This window comes from Gobio gobio (genome assembly GCF_949357685.1).
Source record: "Gobio gobio genome assembly, chromosome: 18".
Lineage (NCBI taxonomy): Eukaryota > Metazoa > Chordata > Actinopteri > Cypriniformes > Gobionidae > Gobio > Gobio gobio.
The window spans coordinates 18,587,504-18,610,521 of record NC_137111.1 but is presented as its reverse complement, the minus strand read 5'-3'; the positions used below and the strand labels follow the sequence as shown (position 1 = coordinate 18,610,521).

The 23,018-nt window shown below is 41.1% G+C and overlaps 1 protein-coding gene across 1 annotated transcript in view; it reads left to right on the top strand.

The window, feature by feature from the left end:
* Positions 1 to 23,018, top strand: part of golga7bb (golgin A7 family, member Bb) — a gene marked incomplete at both ends in the record, with an annotated part of 50,388 nt that overhangs the window by 19,600 nt on the left and 7,770 nt on the right. Inside the window, 3 exon segments of the mRNA XM_079842242.1 lie at positions 7,565 to 7,690; positions 14,354 to 14,506; positions 19,217 to 19,318. Coding sequence (XP_079698368.1) covers positions 7,565 to 7,690; positions 14,354 to 14,506; positions 19,217 to 19,318 — 381 coding nt within the window.

The window sequence follows — 23,018 nt, the reverse complement described above, 5'->3', positions numbered from 1 at the left end:
AGAGTTTTTTCGTCTCTCAGTCGATTGGTGTCCTTCAATTATGGCATGTAGGCCCATAAACCACTATTAAACTGAAGCAAGTCTAACTTTTGCTTCCTCTACGGTGTCTCTCAAGGGTTTGTGAGCACATCAGCATTTCTCTTTTTCTGTGGGAAGAAACCCGAGCGCTGTAAATGTTCTGCCTCTGTCACATCTGTTTAAAATCATCTACCCCATTCACAAAGGAAGGAAGAGGAAATGCCCCGAGAGCCTATGAAGTCTTGAAGGTACACATCTTTCTTCCTAATATGCCTCTGCAGATCTGCTCAGCTACTTATGAAATTCGTCTCAATGTTGGCAGCATCTAGAATCAACCTTCGACCCCTCAGATGTGTCTGCTGGACAGGACATTTCATTAACATTCATCCTTTTCCTGAACTGATGAATTTTAATTGGCCGTGACCATCTGACTGCTGAGGGTTGTGATGCCTGGTGATGCTAATGGTCTCACTTCAGGAATGTCACTGTACCCTTGCTCACCTTTCAGACTTTTTCACCAATTACAGCAGTGCTTGACAGTTCAGGACTTACAGAAATTGTTCATCTTCCTCGTCTCCGCTTAAGCCCACTAACCACCTACAGTTCCTTTACAGACCGTCTGATGCCAATTGGACACAAAAATAGCAAGTTCTGGCATATATTGCCACTTCCAATCAGATTGGCTGATAAAATGATATTGTTGTATGCCCTATACAAAATAGAGCTGCACGATTAATTGTTAGAAGATAGCGGTCTTGATTCAAACACGCATGCAATCTTAAATGACAATGATTTGACTATTTCTATTAAAACTTTGACAAGTACGATCACAGCGAACATTCAAATTTGTTTTAGCGATGCTGCTGCTGACAGAGAGAGAGCAGTTGTCATGTATATGTATGACTTTTCAACCACGCAGAGTATCATTATTTCTGTTACAATAATCCAAATTATTGCAGAAGTACTGGAATAAAAGTCTATAGTTCAGATATAAACTCATTATGTCTACACTCAAAAAAAAAGGTTCTATATGGCACCAAAAATGGTTATTGGCTCATAATCATAGGCGAACCTTTTTTAGTGCTTTATAGCACCAATGTTGGTGCTTCAGTAGTTCTTCAGTGGTTCTTCAGAGGTTCTTCACCGGTTCTTTGATTAAGGTGCTATATAGCACCTCTGAAGAACCTATGAAGAACCACTGAAGCACCAAAATTGGTGCTGTATAGCACTAAAAAAGGTTCCCCTATGATTACGAGCCAAGAACCATTTTTGGTGCCATATAGAACCTTTTTTTCTACCAGTGTGTGGTAGAGATTCAAATAGAGTAAATCATCTAATAAAGATTAAACTACATCGATACACCAGTGCATGGCATCCCCGTTTTCACAGATTTACACGGAGATGATAATGATATTGTTTTCAAATACTTGAATATATAAAAAAGCGAAAATACTTGACATTATGCAATACTTGCATTCTCAGGCCACCAAAACGCTGTTGTCATAAGTGTTGCCATACAACTTTATTTTCATATATATACTATATATATATATATATATTATTTTATCATTATTTTTATTTTTTTTAATAATGGGGTCTAATGTTGTTTGGACAGTGAACACCAACATTCTTCTGACTTTCTTCTTCTCGGTTTGGAATTACATCAGGGTGAGTAAATGATGACAGAATTTACATTTTTTGATGATCTGTCCTTTTAAGATAAACTTAAATGGCACATAATAAGAAACCAAACTGTGATTTGGTCACTTTTCATGTTGGTCACACAGTACTTTCCTGTAGATCTTGATCAGAATAAGCTGCAAAGTGTACAAGGCTTTTATGTTGATAGTCAGAATGACTTCTCTCCTTATAACTTGTAGATAACAGTTTAGATGACCTCCCAAGTGTGAATAATTTATCATGTCTTCTGGGAGAAATCCAACTGTGGACAGTCATGTGGCCAGACAAGCCACTTGCTTGTGGTTATGCTAACAGCTGCTGTGGGATTTCAGACAGCAGAACTGCTATTACGAGCGTCCTCAACCTGAGTCTCCCTGAGCGATGCCTCCGTGGAGGAGTGCAGGGATAATTAGGCTCGTCTCATTTGGCGTGAACTAAAAGGCTTTGTGTGTCGTTGCAACAATGAAGACTAATTATAATTCACATCCATCCTTATGAAGCAGTGGTTGCTAATTCTGACTTTCTTTGTATATTTTCCAGTGCTAGGTGTTGTGAAGTCATTATGACAACATGTAGTTCAATGCATGAAATCTTGTACCTCATTTAAATACCAGCTTTGTCTCAGTTTTTTTTTCTAAAACATTGATATTTCTAAAACAGTAGGTGGTACTAGGAGCGGTCTGTGTTAGGGTCAGGGAATAACAGACCGCTAAATGGCACGATTTAAGAATGAGAATCTGAGTATTGCAGGGAGCACTGTAAACCCAAGCACTCAAAATAATTAACTGGTTTGAGTAGAGCTAGTCTCAGCCTCAGACTTCACGCCCACGGACCGTTGGCTGAACGTCTGATGCATATGGCACACTTGGGCGGCAGGGGCTCAGTGGTTCATGTAGATTGTCTACAAACCGGAAGGTTGGTGGTTCGATCCCCGGTTCCACCTGACCAAGTGTCGAGGTGTCCATGAGCAAGACACCTAACCCCAGCTGCTCCTGACGAGCTGGATGGCGCCTTGCATGGCAGACACCACCGTCGGTTTGTGAATGGGTGAATGTGAGGCAATGAGTAAAGCGCTTTGGATGGCCATTGGTCTGTTAAAAGCGCCATATAAATGCAGTCCATATAAATGCAGTCCACACTTGTATGGAAACTAGTGGTGGGCATAGATTTTTTTTTTTAATCTAGATTAATCTCACTGTAATATTGGAATTAATCTAGATTAATCTAGATTAAAATGGCTCATTTGAATTCTGCCGAAGGCATTCAGAATATGTGTGTTCGTAAGTGATTGTTTGTCTTTTTGTAATTTGAATAATAAATAACTTCTGTCCCTTTAAGACCTGACGCACGCATGGATCCCAAACACTGTTCCTGTGAGCTGGTTACGACTATGTTTACGTTAAAACTCACCAAGATGGGCATTGAGATTTTAGTGTATTTGACCATTAATAAGCTGGAAAAAGGAACTCATTTTTGCACTTGTATGTCAGAGGCGGCTTTATTACGGTATGTGTGTGTGCGCTTCAGATGCGAGCGCGAAATCTGCGGGAATTAGTAGAATTAACGTTATGTGCAACCCCGCGCGAAATTCAGACCGGTCACACCAATACCAACACGCTGTCATGAGGAAAAATCCAGTTCGCCATGTTCAGAGGGTTAAACCGGACGGAATGAGAGGAGGCGGGTGCGTGTCAACTCGAAAGTCATCATAGCTTGCATAGTATAGACCCAGCTCCCAACCTAACTTTGAGAATAGATTAACGGCGATATTTTTTTTATCGCCCGATAAGAGTCTCACGTTAACGCAGCACGTTAACGCCGATAACAGCCCACCACTAATGGAAACACTTCAGGAGTTTCAAAGTCGTCATCTGATTGAATTCTACAAGATGTCCGCAAGACGTGTGTGTTGTGTTCTTTTAACGGTCCGCCTAGAAACAACTGACGGACACCAAACTACCTCGTGGAAGAAGAAAGCCGTCGTGTGTACAACTGTGACAATGAGCGCTTACCATGATCAACTAAAAGCTGGATTTTCAAAAGTTTGTGAAGTTCGAGGCTCCATTGTTTCACTTGCACAACGTTCTTGAATGAATCATTTATAGATGCACGCTGGTCTGTTATTGCAGGGACATCGACTTTACATTTGCATGCCCCAAAACATGACGCAGAACAAAACAAACTGCGGTTGGTTGCGTTACATGTCAGTCAAACGTCCTCTTTGGCAGTCCTTGAGCAATATAAGCTGCGATAGTGTCCAGACCTTTTGCCGTCAGTCTGAAGGTGTGGCTACGCGAGACTAGAGTAGAGCTAACTTTAATTAAACAAAATTAGTTTAATCAAATCAACCTTTATGGGTATGTAGAACATTCTATTTCTTTTGAGTTCACAAAACTGACAGATTTTAAGTAATCTCAATTGTTTCACTGTTTTGAGTTTTATGAGCTTGTTTCTTTTAATTTAGACAAACTTAAATTTAACTGAAACTGGGCTGGGATTTCTATTTCCCAGCATTTAGTGTTTAATTTTAAGCTATGCTAATTTAGAAGAGTTTCTGTATTTTTGTAGGGTTAACATCATGGAGATGGATTGAGCATGAGATTGGTTTGAGAACAGATATGTGTAATTTGTTTTTCACATGCCGTACTCATTCAGCAATTGCTGTGCTGTGCTAATGCTATCAAAGCTTTGTTACTAATTAGCAATTTAGCATTTATTGTATCAGCTACTTAAATATAGCCAGGTTTCCATTACTAAAACATTTAAATTGAGATTACATAATTTTAAGATAAATGTATGAGTATTAAACTTAAAAAAATAATTTCCTCAAATTTGAGTTTTGCCAGCTTATTCGGGTCTACAGTGAGCCGTGTTAAAATATAAATGGATGCATGGTTCTGCATTAAAGCTGCTGTCCGTTACTTTTTTGTGTTCAAAATTGACATTTTATAATGAGAATGTACAACATGAATCCATTTTCCAAACCGTGTTTTTGTCTTACCTTGAATCATTATGGTACACTTATAATAAGTGTTTATATTGGGGCTATTTCAGACCGGTCTGGTAGGAACCACCGCGGAGGAGCACAGTCCCTGCGTGACTCGCCATAGACATAAACAGAGAGAAGTAGCACCGGCTGCAATGTTCTTCCGCAAGACGCATGCAGTTCTGTTTATTAACCGCTAGAGCGCAACAAGTTACGGAATGCAGCTTTAAGCATTGACAAGTTTGTGAAAAGACTGGCAGGTAAACGTAAAGCAGACGAGGACTTTTTATTTTATTTTATTTTTTTAAGTCAGTGGGGACCGTCAACTATTTAATTACCCATTCTTCAAAATATCTTCTTTTTTGTTCAACAGAAGAAAGAAATGCATACAGGTTTGGAACAACTTAAGGGTGTGTAAATGATGACTGAATTTCTTATTTTTGGGTGAACTATGCCTAAGTGGTGCTGTATCAAAATCATCACTAATTCTATAATTAAAATCAAAAGAATTAAATACCGTAATTCCAGCGCTGAATGTTCTTTAGGTTTCGCACTCTTGGGGCCCTATCAAAGTGTTTTTTTCTAGCTTCAACCCAGCGCAGTTATCATTTTCAAGTACAGCGCCACGTTGTATAAATAGCGCCCATCTGTTCGCCCATGGGCGTGCTGGTCTGAAAATGAGGTGTGTTGAGGCGCATTGTTGGCGCATTGCTATTTTGAGGCAACTGAAAATGCTGTATTTTTTGTGTTATTTAAAGAGCGTGTTAGTAATATGCGCCTATAGGCGGGTGCACAACGCACGTACACTCTGCTTATTACACACACAGGGAAGCGCAGCAGCACACAAACATTTAAATATTAAATATTAAAAATAAAAGGATTCCTCTTTGGACACGCATTCAGTCTTTCCACTTGCAAATTCTACCATGTAAATCGCGAATCCCCCATGTTGCTTGCATAACTGGCTTTTAAAGGGAATGGAAGGTGAGAATCTGATTTGTTTATTCCACGTACCCAAAACACACCCATGACTCATTAAGAAACTAGGTACAACCCTTTTAGACCATGCAGTGGTCTAATAATTTTTCCCGTCGTTAAACTTGCAAAAGTGGATTCGGACACACCCTAAGTGCACCTGTGTTGACCATGAAACCATGAGCTCAGATTGTCAAACTTTATGACAAACGTATTTACATGACTTTTCCAGTATTTACTGATAACAGGAAAAGTTTTTTTTTATTATTATTTTATTTTACACACAAATAGCTATTTCTACGTGACACTACTAACTCATCATTAAAAACTAGTCTAACTATTAAAGTTAAACATTATTAAAGGCATGTGAAGAGTCAGTAAAAAATAAGAACAAATACACTAATTTCAAGCATAGATACGTACATTATAACAAAGTTACAAATAAAGTAATTTCTATAACTGTAGTATTCAGGATAATGTGATAATTAGGCCTAAATATAAAAGAATACTGTAGTAGTCTGTATAAATTAAATATAGATTCAATCACTAATGATTTGCAGCAGCAGATATTTCATCATGTTGAGTGTATGTGTCAGTTTAAGCCCAGGGAGACATGAAAATGTCAGATTATTAAACGAAAGTCTCCATTTGTTTTTTTATTTAATCTTATTGCTTCAGGAGAAACAATGGAGGCATTAAAATATTTTAAAATGATTTTTCCATCATGTAATTTCTACACTATTTTCTGTGTATGCACACAAATACTGCATGTATTTTGCCCATGAAGTCATAATTTCCACCTGTAAAGGACCATTCAACCTTTATCATTCCTTGTGTATGTTTCAGCGCTGGCCTAACTTTACTATGTTAGCAATAGAGCATTAACAATAGACTTATTTTTGGCATCAAAGCTTTCAGCAATTACAATAATGAGACCGCAACTGTGAGGCCAATTAATTTTTTGCTGAAAATAAAGCTGTGAGCCTTGTCTTATATCTTGATATGTTAAAATACGGATTTGTTTACAAGGGTGAAACAAGGTCTTGAAAGAAAGAAAGAAAGAAAGAAAGAAGGAAAGAAAGAAACTGATGCACTGCTTGCAGTGTCTGACAGGAAGCTACAGGAATAACAGTACAGCCTGAAGAAAGTCTGTTCTTAATTCATGTGTAGTTGTTATTTGAAAATGAAATTTCTGAAACATATTTGCCTCCTGCCACTGTGGATAGACCGAGTTCTGGAATATGTCTGTACGGCTGTATTGTCAATTCGAGAATCAGGAGAAAGAGGACACGGCGAATGGTCATTAGAGCTGAATTTGCGTCTTGGATCCATCAGGTTTCATTTTCTCTCTTGGCTCTCTCTAAATTTATGATGTTTCCAGAGCTGGTGAAGATGGTTTTTACACATAAAGTCCTAAAACAACTCATTGAGTGTTTATTTTCCTTCTTTTGATTGATGCTCTGTCTTCTTTCTGGCCCAAATGTTATAAACATGCATACATATTCCTTCATATTTTAAAAAAGTATTGCTTCAGGGGCCCCCCTCCGTTTTTCATTTTGATAGACTGAGACTCTTGATGTTGGTCCAGGTTCTATCGTTTTATATTGTAGGTTTTCTGTATGTCTTGGAAGTGATAGAAACCATAACTCGTTAAATTAATTGATAAAATGTCATACTGTCTGGGCCCTCTTAATTTAAAGTGTCAAATCTCAAATTTGTATCCACATGTACAATGATTTAACCGTGCAAGTAAAAATCTACATAGAAAGTGTATAAAATGATATACACGCAAGGCTCTAGTTATATCAATGGCCTAGTGACTGCACCATTTGTCATGTTAAGTTTCAGAAGGTTGCTTAAGAGCACCCTCTTTGAGACCACCATCTATTTTGTGTCTCTTTGTAGTTCCACAACCTCCAGGAGCTGCGTCACAGTGCGTCTCTGGCCACCAAGGTCTTCATTCAGAGAGACTACAGTGACGGCACCATCTGCAAATTCCAGACCAAGTTTCCCGCGGAGCTGGATAGCAGGGTGAGTTTCAAATAAGGGTTTGGGGTCACATCTGATATATTACTGCCATTTATGTGGGCGCACATCCCATGAAACATTGCTTTTTTCTTAAAACTTTTGATTGCATTACATTTTAAAGGGATCACACAATGACAAATCAAACTTTCATTGATCTTTTGAAATAAAAAGGTCAATGTAAACATATTGTAATCTATCATAATCAAAATGCCTTACTTTGTTTATTGACACTAAGGCCCTGTTTACACTAGTGCGTTTTCGTTTTAAAATGGATATCTTTTGCTACGGTTAAGCCTGGCGTCCACACTCCGGAGTTTTCGACCCTTGAAAACGAAGACTTTTGGAAACCCTGCAGACCTCGGTTTAGTTTGATTTAACTCTGGGATTGTGTTTCAGTGTGGACGGTCCAAAACCGCCCACATTGGCTGCCCACATTCGCTCCCTGATTGGGTCTTCTGGATCATTGCGTATCCTTTCTTGATTCGCCAAGCCCCTATCATATGACCATTACGCTACTAGAACACGGCAATAACTGACCAGCCTTGACGACTGTGTAAACAATAACATGGAGACAAAACTGCAAGCTTTGCTGACTTTGTTGTCATTTTAAAACTCTTCACTTTATAAAACTGCTGCTGCCTATATGCACAAAAGACAACTATTATTAGAGCAATGGACAACTGTTTACACTTGCACACGCACGCCCAATGTGCATGAATGGTCATGTGACATAAGTTTTCGGTCGTGTAGGTTTTCACGCCAGTGTGGATGAGGATCATTTTCATTTTTAAGCACTGTATTAAAACGAAAACACACTAGTGTGGTCATAGCCTAAATTGTAAAAATGGCTCATTTTGAACTTTGGACATTTTCTGACATCATCGAGATAGATACACTATATTGCCAAAAGTTTTGGGACGCCTGCCTTTACATGCACAAGAAACTTTAATGACATCCCATTGTTAATCCGTAGCGTTTATTATGGAGTAGGCCCAGCCTTTGCAGCTATAACAGCTTCAACTCTTCTGGGAAGGCTTTCCACAAGGTTTAGGAGTTTGTTTATGGGAATTTTTGACCATTCTTCTAGAAGCACATTTGTGAGGTCAGGCACTAATGTTGGACGAGAAGGCCTGGCTCGCAGTCTCCACACTAATTCATCCCAAAGGTGTTCTTTTGGGTTGAGGTCAGAACTCTGTGCAGGCCAGTCAAGTTCCTCCACACCAAACTCGCTCATCCATTTCTTTATGGACCTTGCTTTGTGCACTGGTGTGCAGTCATGTTGGAACAGGAAGGGGCCATCCTCAAATTGTTCCCACAAAGTTGGGAGCATGAAATGTCTTGGTATTGTATGCTGAAGCATTAAGAGTTCCTTTCCCTGAAACTAAGGGGCCAAGCTCAACCCCTAAAAAACAACCCCACACCATAATCCCCCTCCACCAAACTGTACACTTGGCACAATGGAGTCAGGCAAGTACCGTTCTCCTGGTAACCGTCTATTGGATTGCCAGACAGAGCAGCGTGATTTGTCACTCAAGAAAACACATCTCCACTGCTCTAGAGTCCAGTGGCGGCGTGCTTTACACCACTGTATCCGATGCTTTGCATTGCACTTGATGATGTAAGGCTTGAATGCTCAGCCAGGGAAACCAGTACATGAAGCTCTGCACGTACTGTTCTTGACCTAATGTGAAGGCCACACAAAGTTTGAAGGTCTGTAGCTATTGACTCTGCAGAAATTGGGCAACTCAGCAGCGTGCGCTGACCCCGCTCTTTGATTTTATATGGCCTACCACTTCATGGCTGAGTTTCTGTTGTTCCCAATTGCTTCCACTTTTTTATAATACCACAAAGAGTTGACCGTGGACATTTCACGAATGGACTTATTGCACAGGTGGCAACCTATCACAGTACCACGTTTGAATTCACTGAGCTCCTGAGAGCGACCCATTCTTTCACACATGTTTGTAGAAGCAGTCTGCATGTCTGGTGCTTGATTTTCTGTACTGTTTCTTTGTCTTTTTTTGTTTATATTTGTATTACACATGTATACTATTTGGCATATAACAAAAGAAAATTTTACATTTTGTGTTAAAACTGAAAAAAAAGTTGATCACAAAAAAATATTTAACATTAATAGTAATGATGCTGAAAATTCAGCTTTTTCATCAGAAATAAATAGCATTTTACAATATATTATGATAGAAAACAGTTTCTTTCAATTGTAATACTGTTTTTTAGTAAACAATATTACTATTTTTACTAAACGCAGTCTTAGTGAACATAAGATGCTCCTTATGATGCCAAACTTAGGAACAGTAATGTATATATATTTTTTATTTTTACACAATTTTTGTTGTTGTTGTTGTTGTTTACATTTAATACATTGTTAACACTTTATAATAAGTTTTCATTTGTTAACATTAGTTAATGTATTAACTAACATGAAATAACCATGAGCAGTACATTTGTTACTGTATTTGTTCATCTTTGTTAACATTAGATACAAAAGCAGCTGTTCATTGTTTGTTCATGCTAGTTCCCTTTCAAGGGGAACTCCCGTTGCATCGAATGATGCTATGGGGAACGCTTGCGTGATGAAGTCATGAAGCACATGTGAAATAAGTCAAATAGTGTGAGGGAATGTCAGAGGCGGATGACGTCATGAACCAGGAAGTATAAAGCCTGCCAAAACAAAGCCGCGCTAGCTTCTGTTGTCTTCAGTAGCGCTTTGGTGATTCAGTGTTTTTCTAGTTCAGTAAAGTAACTTTAAACAAACACTATGGGGAATAAGCAGCAGTTTAGAGTGTGTGTTCACCCTTGCCCTCGTTCCATTACGGGTGGGGACACACATTCCTTGTGTTACTTGTTTGGGAGAGGAGCATGCACGGTCAGCGCTCGAGGGTGCTGGCTGTGAGCACTGCGAGGTGCTTCCTTTACGGACACTCCGATCCCGCCTGGCGTTCTCTCGCGAGGACGTTAAGGCTCGCGTTCCTCGGGGCTCTGGTCCCGCTGCTGCCGAGGCACAGCGGCGATCACAATCCTGGGGTTCGCAAATGGATGTATCAGCGAGGATAGAGACGGGCCCAGCCTTATCTCTTCCTTCACCTGATAGATCCAGTGCCTTCTCTCTGGGTTTGGAAGCACGTGCTGCGGTTTCTTCCGCCCCGATTGAGGCACCTCTGATGCAGCTTTCCAGTTCTGAGGATCTGGAAAGTGTTAGTGTCAGAGAAATAGAGGATTTGCCACCTCAGTCACAAGCATTAGAAGAGCTAGTTAAACATTAAACATTGACAGGCCCGCTGATAAGCAGGACGTTCGTTCTAAAAGCAAGTTAGACGAACGTTATTTGCCAACTCGATCACAACCTCAATGCCGGGGTCTGCCGTTTTTCCCTGATCTCCACACTGAGGTTTCATATAGGGTGTATAGTGCACAAACATCTAACTATTCCACCATATTGAACTATAAAGAGCACGGTTATGGGGAGATGCCCAAAATAGAAGATAATTTAGCTAACTATTTATCCCTTGATTCAGCATCTTCCCTAAAGGCCCCGGCGTTACCCACTAAGCCAGTTCGCACAATGTCTGCCCTAGTGGGTAAGGCTTATTCAGCTTCTGGTCAGGCTGCAGCATGCTTACACACTATGTCACTGTTGCAGGCCTACCAGGCTGCATTATTAAGTGATATTGATGAGGGTGGGGGAATTGGGCCCGAAGTAGTGTGCGAGCTACGTCGGGCCACAGATTTGTCTCTTAGGGCTACCAAGGAGATGGCTAAATCAATCGGCCGCTCTATGGCAGCCTTGGTGGCTACTGAGAGGCATCTCTGGTTGAACCTCAGTTCGATTAAGGAGAAAAAAAAAAAATTCTGATGGACGCACCCATGTCTCCTTCGGGCCTGTTCAGCAACACAGTTAATGCTGTTGTTGAGAGGTTCCAGGAGGCATCCAAACAGACGGTCGCGTTCCAGAAGCTCCTCCCCCGCCGCTCACATTTCACTGGGGCTGCCGATCACAGAGAGCAGCCCCAAACATCAAAAGCCAGCTCTTCATACCGTGCCACTCAGAAACAGAGTGTGGCTTCCCGTGCTCCCCCTCAGAAAGATTGGGGACACGGGAAGCGCAATCTGCCGCAGCCTTCGAGGGGTAAGATGGATCTGCGGACCATCATTACTTCCAAGAAGGCTGCTGGAAAAAAGGTCCTGACGGCCGAGGGGTCAGGATTATGGGGGCGTTCCTCCCCGGAAGGACGAAGTGTACACCTCACCACACAGTGCCTGTCTCCCTTCGGCGCCCTCAGGGGGTCGTTCTGCCAACCCTGCCACCTCTGGTGTTACAGGGCGCAGCGGTCTCCCACGAGTGTGTATCCCAGGGTCCACCCAGAAATGTAGTGGTCCTGGGCTGCATGCCCCCTCCAAGGAGGGTCCAAGAGCAGTCAGTTCAGGTATTCCCTGCCGGATCGCCGTTACAGGGCACCGTTCTGACAGTTCAACAAAAACCAGAAGCCATTCTCGAGAGGATGGGACCTCTAGAAAACTTTTTGGCAGCGTGGAAGCTACTGCCAAATGTTTCTCGGTGGGTCCTGCACACTATTGAAAAAGGGTATCAAATACAGTTCGGGTCTCGCCCGCCCAGGTTTATGGGGGTCCTACCCACGCTGGCCCTGTTAGAGAAAGGGGCCATAGAATATGTACCTCACTCAGACAGGGAAGCCGGGTTTTACAGCCGGTACTTCATAGTTCCAAAGAAGAATGGGGGTCTGCGTCCCATTTTAGATCTTCGGGTGCTGAACGAGGCGGTCATGCAACTCAAGTTCAAGATGTTAACCTTGAGACAAATCTTGCCACAGATCAGGTCCGAGGACTGGTTTGTCACGATAGATCTCAAGGACGCATATTTCCACATTTCCATCCTTCCATATCACAGGAAGTTTCTGAGGTTTGCTTTCGGGGGGAAAACATACCAATACAGAGTTCTTCCATTCTGTCTAGCACTTTCACCCCGCACTTTCACGAAATGCGTAGATGCAGCCCTGGCGCCTATGCATCTGTAGGGGATTCGCATTATGAATTACATCGACGATTGGTTGATTCTAGCTCATTCGCATCAGGTAGCGGTTCGGCATCGAGATGTCATTCTCACTCACATGAAGGAGTTGGGGTTACGGCTGAACGCCAAAAAGAGTGTGCTTTCTCCACTTCAGAGGACCACTTTTCTAGGCGTGGTATGGGCACGGGTATAGTCTATACTGTCAGCAGTAAAGAGAGTAAAACTAGGCCAGTCACTCACTGTAAAACAGTTTCAAAGAATACTGGGTCTGATGGCAGCAGCATCCAACGTGATACCTTTTGGACTGCTGTACATGAGACCACTACAGTGGTGGCTCAGAACCAAAGGGTTTTCCCCTATGGGGCAACCCCTTTCGCATGATCAGGGTCACGCGGCGTTGCTTACGTGCCCTGGTTATGTGGAAAAAACCTTGGTTCCTGTCCCAGGGTCCCGTGTTGGGAGCTTCTGGTCGTCGCAAGATGCTAACGACAGATGCCTCTCTCACGGGCTGGGGAGCAGTCCTGGAGGGTCGCTCAACTCAGGGTCTGTGGAGAGACAACCATCTCTCGTGGCACAACACTCGCCTGGAGATGTTGGCAGTGTTTTTGCCCTCAAGAATTTCCTCACAGACCTCAGGGGCCAGCATTTGCTAGTTCGCATGGACAACACATTGGTGGTCGCCTATATAAATCACCAGGGGGGTCTGCGTTCACGTCCGCTATGCAAGTTGGCACGCCAGACCCTCCTGTGGTCTCAGGGGAAGTTCTTCTCCCTCAGAGCGGCTTATATCCCTGGGGCCCAGAATATAGGAGCAGACATCCTGTCGAGGAAGGATTTCAGGAGTGGCTCTGCAGGACGTTTGTGATGCGGGGAGTTGGTCCTCACCGCATACATTCGTCAGGTTCTACTCTTTGGACTTGGACTCTACACCAGGGTCTGGGGTTTTGTCGTCCTAGTGCTGCTTTTTCACACTGGACAGGCACGTCTCACTATGGTGGCGTTGGTATTAACGTTCCCCATAGCGTCATTCGATGCAACGGGAGTTCCCTTGAAAGGGAACGGCTCTGTTACGACTGTAACCTCGGTTCCCTGAAGAGGGAACAAGCATTGCATCGTCCTGCCATTTCTCCTACATGCCTGTCAAAGCGACTACTTCAGACTTCGAAGCTAGCGCGGCTTTGTTTTGGCAGGCTTTATACTTCCTGGTTCATGACGTCATCCGCCTCTGACGTTCCCTCACACTATTGGACTGATTTCACATGTGCTTCATGACTTCATCACGCAAGCGTTCCCCATAGTGTCATTCGATGCAACGCTCGTTCCCTCTTCAGGGAACCAAGGTTACAGTCGTAACCGAGGCGTTTCACAGTGCATTAACTAATGTTAACAAATACAACTTTTGATAATGTATTAGTAAATGTTGAAAATAACAATAACAAAGATTAATAAATGCTGTAAAAGTGCAGTTCATTATTAGTTCATGTTAACTAATGAAACCTTATTGTAAAGTGTTACCAATACATTTTATCAGTTAATCCATTCCCTGGGAATCATTTTTGTCTTCATAAAAGTTTTTTTTGAAAACCTCATTGGTTTGAACTGACTGTTGTGTACAGATCGAGAGGAGCCTGTTTGAAGAAACGGTGAAGACGCTCAACTGCTATTATGCAGAGGCTGAAAAGATTGGCGGTCAGTCCTACCTGGAAGGCTGCCTGGCTTGTGCTACGGCCTACATCATCTTCCTGTGCATGGAGACACGCTATGAAAAGGTATCGAGATAAAGTCTTCTCTTGTTTCATTTACAATACACTCAACATTCAGCAAGATGCCAATTCTGAGATGTAAGATTGAGAACAACTCCAACCCATGGACGCCTTTGAAGATCAAAGAAGAGCATTCAGGCCCGGTCATCCAAGGATTCACAAAGAATCAAAACATTAGAAAGTTTGAACATTTTGATGTGCCAGCCCATTTGAATCTGACCACACACGTTCGCAGTGGCAGATGGAAATCACTTTCTTTGAATAGTAGTCAAACGAAGTCGAGATAAGGTTTGATGTGCGTGGATATGCCCTACTTAGACAATAGTTCCACTGTGGTGAGCACCTGTCCACCAATGGGCATGCCCGGCCGAATCATAACATGACATTCAGTGCTACATATACTTCCAAAGGGCAGCTAATTACTGCACACAGGTGTGCATCACCTGCACTGAGATAGAGCGGATGTAAAGTCCCTGCTATCTCTCTCTCCCTCATACCATATTCATCTTCATGCTTTAACATGTTTGAAAAGTGACGTCGTTCTAACCCACATTATGCAACTCCGAGGTCGCATCAGGCTTTTCCAGAGAGTTATTTGTAAACTCCAGCCTATCAAAATGCCCACCTTAATGGCAAACTCTGATAAACTGCACCCTCCCATGAGCACTTTTGTTTGTTGCTCCAGCTGACAGGAGGCCACACATGAGTGGACACGGATGAGTTCCCTCATGCCCCGGGCTAGCATGATAGCATCTTCCTCATCAAAGACGAGTGATTGCACACACAAGTCAGGGCAGCAGAGACAAAGATTTAGAGCGTGCTGCACTGTCACACGTCAAGGCTCAAGACCGTAAATTACAGAATGACCTTTCGTTCTGTACAGAAGCAGCAGTTTTCAACCTGTGGGACACAATTTGTAAATTTTAAAGAGTACATTTCACATTTTTACTGTAAAGTCAAAACAAATCAATAATAAAGTTTAATAATGTGTGTTTATATACACTACTGGTCAAACATTTTTATTTATTTTTTTATTTTTTTGAAAGCAGTGCTAAGACATTTATTTGATAAAAATACAATAAAAACCCTAATGTTGGAAAAATGTAAGTTAAAATTTTAAATAAATAATTTCTAATGTAATATATGTTAAAATGCAAGTTATTCATGGGATTGTAAGATAAAAAAAATTATACTTTTATTTAACAAGGATGCATTAAATGAATCAAAAGTGACAGTAAAGATACAACATATTTTTATTTCAAACTCTGTTCATTTGAACTTTCTATTCATCAAAGAATCATGAAAAAAACGTAAAAAAACAAATTTTCACAAAAATATTACAGCAAAAACTGTTTTCAATACACACAAACACATGCACACACAGGAACTTTATGTCTATGGGGACTTCCCATAGACATAATGATTTTAATACTATACAAACTGTATATTACACTTGCTCTAATCATCACAGAAAACTTTCTGCATTTTTAATTTTCAAAAAAATATCACAGTGTGATTTATAAGCTGTTTTCCTCATGGGGGCCAAAAAATGTCAAGAATTTCGGATATTGCTATCTTTGCAGGGACATTTTGTCTCCATAATGTAGGGTTTAATATTAATATATATAAGCATTTGAGACAATACTGAAAATTTCATTTAAATCTTTAAATAAAAGGTTTCAATATTTTTTAAATGTTTATTTTAATGATTTTTCAAGTTATAATAGTATAATAAAAATTTTGGATTTTGTAAAATGTCTAAGTCACTAATGAAATAAGCAAATGCAATGTAAGTTGCTTTGCATAAAAAAGTCTGCTAAATGAATAAATGTAAATGCAAGCTCATGCAGCGTGAGTGCTACTGCCATTTAAAGCTAAAGGTCAACAATCCCAGACACTGAGATATTCATGTTAATTTTTCAACTTAACTTTCCACTCAATTTATTATGCTGATATAAGTTGTAATGAAAAGAGATTTCCACTGGTGGTCTCAGGCTTTTTGACCTCCCTCCATATTTACGTGGAATTTTCATCATGATAAATGAATGTAATTTTTTGGATAAATGTGTACTTGTACACTTTGTTCTGGAAAAACATATTTCACCTTGTGCAGCGCCAAGTAGCATATTAGCAGCATGTGTTGGATTTACTCCTGTGAGTCATTGCTCATCCTGAAGTGTGTTCATGGCCACTGAATTCAGAACAGATCTGTTTTCTTTCCTTATTACAAACATCTCGTCCCTTTTCATGGCCGGTTCTGTAGAGTGGAAAGCAAAGCGAAGCAAAGAGATGCACAGTTGCACCCCACTGGGGTAGAGAAACACAGACAGCCTTTGCAATGCTCACTTGAAAAGTCAAACAAATAAACTTGAGTAATCTAAATAAGCTACTGTTAGATGCTTTTGATGCATAAATGGCCCTGACATTATACAATATAATAATAGTAGCGTTAATATTAAGCAGCACAACTGCTTTCAACATTGATAATAATAAGAAATGTTGGCAAAAAACTAATTATTGGTCGCCAAATCAGCATATTAGAATGTTTCTGAAGGATTGTGTGACACTAGCTATATGTTTCCATCCAAATATTCGTATGCACATTTTGGGATATTGCATAAAAAATACATGCGCATAAACTACGATGGAAATGCATTTACCGAATAAATCCCTCGATGCGCAACAAAAAATCTCATGTGCCTTTGCCTCATCAGAGGATGTGATTGAATAACTGGACTAACCAGCTGACCATATAGCTTTATAATGATTGAACACATCACAATATTCCTTATTTCAATAATTCCCACAGGCATGAAAAATCAAAAAAGAGGGTGAGGCCTGGTTGAATTGCGTTAGTTAGTAGTAGTATGTTGAAAATTGGTTGTGGCAGGTAAGGGGATTGATTTCTCTGAAACAAACTCTGAAAAGGGGTTGACAGATCACAACACACTAGTCCAGCTGTCCAATCGGAGCACACTGCGCTTTTCAGAAGACTTCATAGAGACAGGAACAAAGCAGAGCGTTACTGACAGACTGGGTGAATTGGATGAATCTAAATCCTTCCTTCCCGCGAGCTCTGATTGGCCAGTCTGTTGTGATTGGTTTACAGCTTACAGCGTGTTTCAGCTGTTTCCATAACTGAACCTTAGCTCCGGAGGCTTCCTAAAGCTTGGTGATTATACACACTGTAAAGACAGTAACGATGACGTTGATTTTACCATTTCAATCCGAGTGCGAGTCTGATGATTAAATATTGGAAGAACTAGTTATTCAACTCGATCTTCCATTGCTATTTCTAATTTATTGCGGTGCACATGCGGGAACTGTATCAATAGTGGTGCATACGTTAGCCGAGCACTAACATGAATGACTGATGTAACATTAAAGTTTGCAAAAGAAATCTTGCTCAATCCTTTATCTTTACTCAAAGTAGTAGGAACGACAGACAATCTGCATTAATAGACACAGTTTTTGGTAATAGTGGCCCACAGCTGATTAGCAGAAGTATTTCTGTAAGACAGTAATAAGTGAGTTAGCTGTTAACTTACACAACATAAAACACAAAACTACATATTTTGAACACCCGGTAGACAATATATACGTCAATAATGAATCATACTTGGTTGTGATTCTGAGGAGCAAGCTGGTCCAAATAAACCGAGTACTGACCCATCTCTCAAGAGCAAGCGTTTTGGGAATCCCGCATTGAACTCAGAGATTTGAGAAGCAGTCGTCAGTGAATTTACATGTTTGAGGGCTGGTCAAGTTGTTTATACAGTAGGTGGGCATTATGCAAATTAATTTTCTAGTGACGTAGAACTGTCACTCGTATAGGCTTTTGGGAGACAGTAACTTTATTTATTGTGCACTTTCGACTTTATAACTTTGCAAAGCATTTTTTGCAAATGTAAATTTTCTTAGCAATAGATGATATTTACACAAAGTGCAAATATCTGTAGATGCTATTTACTAAGTGAAATAGCATACTAAGTGAAAATAGTGATATATTCTATTTACACCATATAAAAGTAGTAGTTCTTTGCAATTTGTGTAAATAATAATGCAATTTATACTTTATTTTGACAGGTACATACTATTTGCACCTCAGTATTGTTGTACATTATCAGGATGCAATAATAACATAGAGTGTAACTGATTATATTTATTAAAATTATTAAATGGATGCCGCCTTAATGGGACAATAAAAGCCCTCCCCACACCTACCCCTAACCCTACCCAATAAATGCTATTATTATTATTATTGTTTCGTTAGGCACTTTATTTCCACATTTAGAACATTTTCTTTGAAAGTAAATGCCTTTCCGATGTGATTTGTGATGAGAGAAGAGATAAGAGCGAGCTCTGCAAAAGGCTGATTCAAACCCGGGTCGATCGCGTCAAAACCAAGATCCTTAAGCCTTACACTTTACTGATTGCACCACTGAAGACATTAAAATACAAGTGTTGTTTTTTTATCTTGTTTGGCCCAACCAGGCATTATTTGTCGGAGCTAGTACGAATGACACTTGCCAACAAGGCACGCTATTTGCACTTGGTGTGAATAGGCACTCCGTATAAAAATATGTCTTTATTGTTGTCATTATAGTTATCAGCCGTGGTGTGAACAGGCCTTAACAAATTAGTAAGGGAATTATGATAACCTTTCTTTTCCTCTGTTTGTCCTCCTCACTCCTGTCCTTTCTCTAACCCCTACAGATACTGAAAAAGATCAGCATGTATATTCTGGAGCAGAATGAGAAGATCTATGCACCCAGAGGTTTGCTCCTCACAGACCCCATCGAGAGAGGCATGAGAGTGGTATCCTTTGCAAACAGTCTGGGATGGTTTTCCGTCTTATGCTTTTTTGAAGTGTTGGCACTTCCACAAACAGCTGAGCATGATCTAGTTGTGATTTTTGATGACTTTGTTCTTTCAGCTGTCAAGCTAAGATACTTTCCCATGGCCATGTTTTCCTTTCACTTCTGATATTCCAAAAAAAGCAGCAATATGGTTTACATTCGGTTTGGCACAGCAGGATGCCAGTCAACACTGTTGTGATTGTGTGTCTGCTATTCTTTCCAAAGTGGGATGTCACACTTTCATAAGAGTCACGTACTATACAATGGATATCACGTCACCTTCAGCCGCTCAGTCGACGTGACACTTCAATATGTTGATATAAAGCAGAGAGGAAACTTATCTTCCTTATTTGTAGGCATTTCCTTCCATTTTCCAGCTCCATGGTTTTAGCTAGGAAACTGTGTGAGACCAAAAAGGTGCCAGAGACCAGACCTGAATGGAAACACTTTGTCTGTGCGATTAAAGAATAACCAGAAAAGGAACGTTTGTCAAGACAAACAACTTAAAGTGTTTGACAGCTGGAGTTTGAAGTCATTAATATTTCAAGCCAGACTGAACATCCGTCAGTGGGATTTATTGGGATAACATTTCAAATGTATACAACCAAAGGAGAAAAATATCAAAAAAGGAGCAATCTCCATAATTGTTTTGTAGCATCACAACAAACTGATGCTTCCACTGCACATTTAACCCAAATGTGGTAATTAATTATTTATTCCTAATTAAATATTACTTGAAATGTAATAATAACTCAAATATTTACATTATTTTAACTTAAAATATGTACAAAAGCTGTGAAAATCCCCATAAGCCCTTCTGCTAAAATAAATTAATAAAAAGATCAATAAAATGAATACATAGTTTTAAAAATTTAGGCAAAAGTAAGAATGTTTGGTTACACTTTATTTTAAGGTGTCTTTGTTATAGTGTAATTATATATTTAAGTACTTATTAACAGTAATTATCTACATGCACTTACTATAGGGTTAGGGTAGGATTAGGGCTTAGTTGAGGGTTAGTTGCATGTAATTATGCATAATTTACTGCTATTACTAAGGTGAAAAGAACACATTAAGTGTTACCATATTTTTTTTTTCTTTTTAGGAAATGCATCATTTTATTCAGAAAGGATGCATTTAATTTTAACAACTTTATCAAAGTATCCTGATGAAAAACAAATGTTTTCCACAAAAATGTTAAGCTACTTTCAACATTGATAAAATCAGAAAATGTTTCTTGAGCACCAAATGAGCATATTAGAATGATTTCTGAAGGATTGTGTGACACTAGCTTTGATTCCATTCACCTATTTGTATGTGCATTTTGGGATATCACAAAAAAAAAACGCTGTATGGAAATACCAAGATGCGCATAAATTCTAAAAATGCGCTCCATTGAGGCAGCTATTTTTTTTTATCCAATAAGATGATGTGCACAAACGACAATGGAAATACATTTACCGAATAAATCCCTCAACGCACAACAAAAAAACATGTGACACTGCCTCAACAGAGGATATGATTGGATAAGTGGACTAACCAGCGGACCAATCACATTCCACAGCATCTTAAATGTTGGATGGATCATTCAGAAATGCCTGAGCCATGAGTCTGTCATCAAAATGTCCCAAAATGATCCCAGAAGTCTTTCACACAACTGCATTCACAAACACCAGGCATCTATTGCGTTTCGTCTGTGCACTCTGAGGTGCAAGCCATGTATGATGTAGGAAAAAAAGAGCCACAGTCGCTTTTCAGTCCATTTTTATTACAGGCATGTTGTGCCAATTTCCCGCGAAGTGACGATTTTGTTCTCTTGAACACATGGGATGGAAGCACTGCTTTATTCGCAAGCGTTTTATGCGATATTCCAATTTTTTTATGTAAGTTAAATTCACAACTTTGGATGGAAACATAGCTAGTGAAGACTGCAGTACTGATGCTGAAATTTCATTACCAATGAAACCAAATTACATTATAAAACATATAAAAATAGAAAACCGCTACTTTAAATCTCACAGTATTACTGGTTCCCTTTCAGTCGGTCACGTTCGACGTACGTCGGAACTGACCGACGAATTGGGATCTGTCTTCAGAGACCAGTCTACTTCGAGTGTATTAGAAACGAGCCAATTGTATTGGCATGCGGTCCACGCACCGCCCCGCACCGCGGGTATAAACACGGAAGTGGAGTACCGCATATTGCTTTTAACTTCGGAGCCGAACGGTTTGCTGTATCAAGCTGTTTCTGCGAAGAGTTTAAACGAGTCTCGAGGATGATCGCTCTCTTACCTGGGTGCTGGTGTGACGGCGCGAGTCAGCGAGCGGCCGCTGCAACATACACTTGTTCCTGTGTTGGTTGGCTGGGCGTTTCCGTTCTTGAGTGCTCACACGCAGGCTTGCAATCGGACTGCTGTGAGCCGCGGTCATCTCCCTGAGCGCTTCAGCTCTTCTAAAAGAGCATTTCCTTCTAAAAAGAGCAACACGGTTTGACCCTGCGTCTTTTTCAAGATGTCATTCAAACCGTGTGTTTCTGGATGCGGTTGTTTCCTGTCCTCATTTGACGGCCACAATCTCTCTCGCATATAAACATGTGAGATTGCGTTCGTGGGTGATCCGCGTTCTCCCAGGAGAACGTGGTCACGTCGGCGCGTTGTTCGGGCTCGAGCGTTCAGCACGCCGTGTGCCGTCTGGCGCCGGCTGACAGCGAGGGTTGCCACGGCAACCCAGCGCGTCACTCGGTCCTCTGGTGCGCGGTCGAGACTGTGATACCTCAAACGGGGTTGAGTCCCATTGCTTATTCCCCGATCTAGTTCCTTTTCTGGTGCACCGGAAAAGGTCTACTTTGGCTAATAAGTCTTGGTGGCCTGAGGATTATAGTGGGGCTTCCCCGCCGGGTACATTCCCCGTGGGCCCCCACTCCTCTATCGCATCACAAGCATGCTGAGACTTTGTTCGTGGGTGGTTCATGTTCCCTTATGAGAACATGACCACGTCGGCGCGTTGTTCACCGGGCCTCTTTCTTGGAGGCTTGAGTGTTCAGCGGGCCGTGTGCCATCAAGTCGGATGGCCACGCTCATTGTCTCACATGCCTGCTGGTAGCTTACGGATGGGATTGCTGGTCCTTTTTTGAAAAAAGGGGGGACCTAGCGTTTCATTTGGGGCTCTGGCGGAGGACAGATGTCAATTGCTGCATCGGAGAGAGGGCTGTTATGCGCTGGAAATGATGATGCTGAGTTTCCCACTATAATAGTGTGCTCATGCTGAATCAGATTCAGAGTTGACAGCCATGCTTTCTGGGGTGGCTGCCCGGATGTGCATTGGAAAAACTTAGCAGTGTGGAACTATTTGGTGCCAAAATATGGAACGCCAAAAGGGCCATAATGTTTAAGTTTTTTCCCTCTCTCACTGCCCTCTGTCCTGCATGCACGAGGGTAGTCCCGACCCAGGGGTTATGCAGGAACTGCGTGTTGTGATGGACCTCGCCCTCCGGGTGACGGAAGTCACTGCACGCTCCCTGGGTCAGGCGATGTCCACACTAGTGGTCCAGAAAGCTGGGGCTAACCTGGCAGATATGCGTGAGCCAGACAAAGTTCGGTTCCTCAACGCCCCTGTCTGTCAGGCTGGCCTCTTCGGCGATGTCATCGAGAACTGTGCCC